Raw genomic sequence first — 6137 nt, 5'->3', positions numbered from 1 at the left:
CACTCTCTCCCTCACACCTCTTGAATTTCGTTCGTGTTCGCGTCGTGTTCGCGTTCGTGTTCATTCGATCTCATTCTCTTCGTTCGATCCGGTAAATTCACTACAAACCTTGCTAGATTATTGAATTTGTTGCTTAATTCGACATTGATCATGAAGATTTTTGATTGTGGATGATGGATCTATGATAATTGATGATGATAATTGCTTGTTGACAGCTTCGATTTGTGTTGATCTTGATTATTTGATTGAATTTGAGATTTACCGTTGAGTTGTTGATGATGCTACATGCATGTTTCTTATGATCCAAGAAATTGCATGCTAAGTGTTCGATGATTTGAATGTGTGAAGCATTTGTGCTTAATTTTGAGTTCTAGCATGTGATAATTGATTGTGGAATGATAATTCATGATGCCTACGCTAAATTGATGCCATTTGAGGTTTGATAACGATTGCTCTTGATGATATAATCACAATGCCTACGATTCAATGCTTGCATGCTAATTGTTCGATGGAATGTTTAATTTTGCTCTTAAAGACCGATCAATTTGCTGAATAATGTGCTTTGCTCTTGACTCATAGCATTGCATGTTTGATATTTGCTTGTATGCTGAACATTCATGAAGAATTGCATCATGTTTCCTTGCGAGAAAACTCAATTTTCGGCATTTGGCACTGCTAGGTCGACCCAGGGTGAGTTTAGGTCGACCTAAAACCTTCATTTTTGATCCTGGCACTGCTAGGTCGACCTAGGGTGAGTTTAGATCGACCTAAAACCTTCATTTTTGATCATGGCACTGCTAGGTCGACCTAGGGTGAGTTTAGGTCGACCTAAAACCTTCATTTTTGATCCTGGCACTGTTAGGTCGACCCAGGGTGAGTTTAGGTCGACCTGGAGCTGTTTATTTCGTTTCTGGACCTGTTAGGTCGACCTAGGTCGAAGGTAGGTCGACCTACTTTTGCTTCCTTTGCTTCCTAACTTCAATCTTTCATATCTTTTTGCTCGTAACTCCGATTTGCGCGTTCTTTATACCGTTGGAAAGCTTGTGAAACGTGCTATCTTGTGAGATGATTGGTATTGATTGATTGTGGTTTATTCATCTTTGTTTTCCCCTTGACATTTTGTTGTTCATTTCATGTTTGCATTAGTTATTCCTTTTCTTTTAGATTAGAAGGTAATAACGCAATTCCGATTGCGATGTTTTGTTATCTCTAACTTGTGTGCTAGTGTGCAAGGCTTTTGGAAGGTCACCGATTGATACTCATTGCTTGAGTGTTCCGCTTCACTTGCGGAATACGATTATATCTCGTTGACTCGTATCGTGCTCTCGACTTGGAGACACGATCTTATTGCTTTATATCTGCTTGTTTGGTTTGCTTGTTACTCTTGCAGGTGTATCGTGATTATGCTCGACGCGCGTGTCGACCTTTGTGTGCTTTATGGCTAATCGGTGTGCTGACCATTTGCTTTTGCTTTGCTAGCTCGCTTGCGGGATTCTAGTTTCTTCGCTTCGCCTCTCTGTAGTTTACGGATCATCATCCGTTTGGTATTGATCCCGTTTCATTTTATTTCTCTCGCACTTTATCGCTTTCCCGCATCATCCTTTAACATGAGAAGTAGGACTTAGACATGCATCTGGCCAAGCCCTCGAAAGAGGCTCTGTTTTTGTTGGTGTGTTTATATTTGTGCTTTGCGGCAGGGAGTCACGGTGTAATAAGTCCTATATGGCACTCTGTTAAGTCCTCATGGAAGGCATGCGGTCAAGGGTTCGTAATCAACCCCCGCCTAGTCTCATCGAGTCCGTTTGGTATGCGCACGCTACGCGTTGCTCGCTTCCGAACTTGCACAAGATCTTGTTATCGAGTATGTCAGGAAAAGGGTTCATGTAGCCGGACCCCCGCCTTTCCTATAGCTCGCGTCGCTCGACGTTGATGCTCGGTGTACGCACGCACCGTTTTCCTTTACGATCCGTGACGGCTTGGTTGCTGAGAGGGGTCCGCCCTCTTGTCTATGGCCCGATCATTTTCACGAGGTCTAATGCTTGGTTGACTTGGGTTGAGCTGCTCCCCTTGGCTATGGCGGGACCGCTTTTCTACCACTCGGTCAGTACCGTTGGTTTGTTTGCTTTACGAGCGGATGCTCGTTTGTGTGATATTCTTGTGTGCTTCCCCTTTTCCCTCGTAGGTTGATAGCTTAGCTTAGACATGTACCCTTTGTATGATAACATTAGGTAGCAAGCTTTCCCCCGTATCTTAGGTCTTCCTCATGCATTCTTTAAAACACAAACCACACTCTTTGATTTCCTTTTCTTAAGAACTTGTTATTTCCGCTCCATTCCCAAGCGTGAGTCTCCAAAGGTCGAGCAGCGGAGTGTGAATGTAACTCGTTCACCTAAAAAACACAAAACAAACAGAAATTAGTTAGCCGAGCTACGGTACCTCTGATTCCGCAAAACGGATACGTAGGCAGCGGGGTAGGGCCCGTGCGAGCATAACACTTTCTTTTCCCTACATTCTGCATTCATTTTAGTCCAGATTAGCATAGATTTGTTACACACCCATAGATTTAGACACAAGCGTGGATACCATCGAGTACGATGGGCGCGTGGGGTGCTAACACCTTCCCCTCGCGTAACCGACTCCCTTACCCTCTTCTCTGGTCGTGAGACCGTTGTTTTGTTTTGTGGTTTGCTGGCATTCCCTTCCTTTTCAGGATAAATATGTTAGTGGCGGCTCTGTTAATTTTCGCGGTAGCGACAGCTGGCGACTCTGCTGGGGACGTCTTGACCTGTTGCTGGTCCGGACTCGGCGAGTCGATCCTAGCGCTTGTGTGTTTATCATTGGGTGTTTTTATTTCTTTGCATATTTATCTGTTTGCATTGCATTCTATGTGCGCTTTTACTTTTTGCATCATATTCTGGACTGTCTGGATCTCTGTTTGTTGGGTGGGTGTTTCAAGAGGTAAAAGGCCCAATACCCAGGCTATGAGTGATACCATAGGAACTAGGACTAGAGTGGCCGTGACGGACAGAAGGCGTATGCCTGATTGATCTGATCACGTATCCACGGGCAGAGCTTGGTGGAATGAGGCAATATCGTATGATAACGCATACATTCGATCCTCTGTTGGCTTTTTGACCTACCTTGGCCTAGATTTACCCGTGAGTGGGGCGGGAATCAATCATTGCTTAACAGGTACATTGATGGTGACTTCGGTTCTTGTTCGAGGGTTACCGTTGTTCTTGTTCGAGGGTTACTGTTGGTTCTTGTTCGTGGGGTACTATGGTTCTAGTTCGAGTGATGATCTATGTTCTATGGATGTTGGTTCCGTGGGTTGACATTCTATGTACCGTATGGTATACCATCTGGGGGCCGAACCTTTGGCTATGTATTACATGTGTTACCGGCAGTCTAGAATGCCTGGTGGGCGGCAACAAGCCCCACCACTTCGCATCATAGCATATTTATTTCCAAAAGAAATGCCAAAAAAAAATGTATGATAACAAGCATTTGCATGTCATATTTTTTCAGGGATATTCAGGAGTTCACCCAAGTTGAAGATGGACATTCTCACTGATACTGTCAAAGAACGCACGAGGCATACCAGAGCTTATAAGATTCCGGGTATTGATGTTGCGGGGTTGATTGGTTTGAGTTCTCGGTTGGAAGGGGAGGTTCTCCGTGACTTCAATCATGATTATGGCAATTTGCTCCCCATCCTCAATACATCTTTTGATCCAATGGCTTTGATCACCCTATTTCAGTTCTATGATCCGCACTTGAGGTGTTTTACGTTTCAAGACTATCAATTGGTGCCAACACTCGAGGAGTTTTCTTACATACTCAACATACGGATCACTGATGATGTACCTTTTGTTCGGGTTCCCGAGGTTGTGAGATATGAAAAGGTAGCCGAAGCTCTTCACATGGGTATTAAAGAGGTGGAAAGAAATTGGAAGTCATCGGGCGATGTTTCTGGTTTCTATCTTTGCTTTTTGATTAGTAAGGCTGAGGATGCGGCTAAGAAGGAGCAGTGGGTTGATTTTAGTCGTTTGCTTGCTATCATGATCTATGGTATTGTCTTATTCCCATCAAGAGAAGACTTTGTGAGTTTGGCGGCGATTTGTGTCTTTATGAACAAAAACCCCGTTCCAACGTTGCTTGCGGATACTCTTTTTTCGATCCATGCGAGAAGTAAGAAAGGAGGATATGTTGTTGGTTCTTGTCTTCCGTTGTTGTATCGGTGGTTCATGTTGCATTTGCCGGTGAGAGGACCTTTTGTGCTCAAGAAGAGCTCTCTTAAGTGGTTAGATAGGATTGTTAACCTCACATCTTATGATATCAGATGGAACTATTGTGTGGGGAAGGTTTGGAGCATTATCACTAGTTGCGGTCAGTATCCCAACGTTCCTCTCATGGGAACCAGAGGTTGTATTAGTTACAATCCCACGCTCGCCTATCGTCAATTGGGATATGAAATGGAAAGGGCTCAGAATGATGTAGAAGCATTTGAATCAGTGTACTTTGTTGATGGTAATGATCCTTTGGAGCTAGAAAAGATAGCATGTGCTTGGACTAAAGTTCACAAAAGAGATCAAAATACTTTGAGCAAGAAAGTTCCTATTGCCATGGGTCCTTACCGAAAGTGGGTTGAAGCAAGAGTGGCAAATCTATTGTTACCATTTGCGAGGTCACGCCCATTGTATGAGCAACCTCCCACGGTTTTATCAGATACAGTTGCGGCTGAACTCTATATTCAAACCGAAGCGGACAACATCAAGCTGAAATCAAAGGACCGAGAGGTTGGCTTGGAGAGGTATTTTCAAGATTGTGAAAAGGCGGAGTTGGCTCGTAAGCTCAAGCATGCGCAAGGTGAAGGTTCAAACTTGACACACGCTCAAAGGCGATCTCATGACTTGATGGAAGAAAGCTTGTACCGAAAACAACAGGAATGTGTGAAGTTGCGAAGGTCCGAAAACAATAGCAAGAGAAGGATGCAGGATTCAGAAAAACAATTGATGGAAGAGAAAGCCAAGTCTGCTCGACTTGAAGAAGAATTAACAAGACTCCGAGCCCAACGGAGAGGAGATGTGGGAGCTCATCCTATTATCAGGCGATCCTAGTGTTGGCCCATGGTCGATTTGCTGTGTATTCTTAATGATTGGCACCCATGTCCAGGATTGTTGGATGGGGTCGCATTTTGTTATATTCTGGATTTCTTTTGTATGCCTTATGAGCACTTTGTGACACGGTTATGTCTTGAGTGTATGAACTCAAATTCTCTGTTATGTTTGAATGAAATGTGCTCAGTTTGATGAATTATTCTCGTGTGTGGATTGCTGTTCAAATACATTCTGTATCAAGGTTGCTATGTCCTATCTGAAAGTGGGATGAACTCTTGGATACCTGAAAATTGACAAACATTTCATGCATATCATTCATATATCATACATGGCATATATTTGCAGGTTTTGCAGGTCTTATATCTTATGTCTCGCTGTTTTGTTACCAGAAGGAGTTCTAAGACGGCTAATCACCCGTATCCGACTAGGAGCAGTCAGAGAAGGCAGATGGAACAGATTCAGGAACAAATGGCTGAGATGAGAGCTCAATTGACAGAGCAGATGAATGCGCAGATGGCGCAGTTTATGGAAGCATTGACTAATGTGACCAAGGGGCAGGATGACTTGCGAGTTCTCGTCGAGAATTCCAGAAGGGTTGAGAATGGAGGACATTCGAGGCTGTTTGACGATGTGTCTGGCAGGATTGACGATCATCATGATCCGAATGAGTTTGATCGCTTGGGAGGGCACTATAATCCTTTCAATCAGAATCATGGGTTTCCACCTCCGCCTCCGTCTCGTCTGCTGGGAAGGAGAGATAATCATAACCGTGATAATTTGGATTTCAATGTTGAAAACTTTGATCAGGTATCGAGGCATAGTGCTGATGGTGCACCTGAGGAAGCCGAGAGGTATCGTCTGATTGAAGAACGTCTCAGAGCTGTGGAAGGCAAAGGGGTGTTAGGCATGGATATCAACGACTTGGGGTTGGTTCCTGGTGTGAGGATTCCCCCGAAATTCAAAGTGCCATCTTTTGACAAATACAATGGGGCGACTTGCCCTATGACTCATGTCAAG

General features: G+C 44.0%; 1 protein-coding gene across 1 annotated transcript; it reads left to right on the top strand.

Moving 5' to 3' along the window:
• The first annotated feature begins 3557 nt into the window (after positions 1-3557).
• LOC131605942 (uncharacterized) lies at positions 3558-5120 on the top strand. Its single transcript, XM_058878230.1, has one exon. The coding sequence runs from the start codon at positions 3558-3560 to the stop codon at positions 5118-5120; it is 1563 nt and encodes a 520-aa protein (XP_058734213.1).
• The last annotated feature ends 1017 nt before the right edge of the window (positions 5121-6137 follow it).

Source organism: Vicia villosa, linkage group LG5 (genome assembly GCF_029867415.1).
Source record: "Vicia villosa cultivar HV-30 ecotype Madison, WI linkage group LG5, Vvil1.0, whole genome shotgun sequence".
NCBI lineage: Eukaryota > Viridiplantae > Streptophyta > Magnoliopsida > Fabales > Fabaceae > Vicia > Vicia villosa.
The sequence above is the reverse complement of the archived record's forward strand: the minus strand, read 5'-3'. Positions and strand labels throughout refer to the sequence as shown.

What these genes read in the sequence shown, in the direction of transcription:
- LOC131605942 (XM_058878230.1), top strand. Translation starts at nt 3,558, where the DNA reads ATGGACATTCTCACTGATACTGTCAAAGAACGCACGAGGCATACCAGA.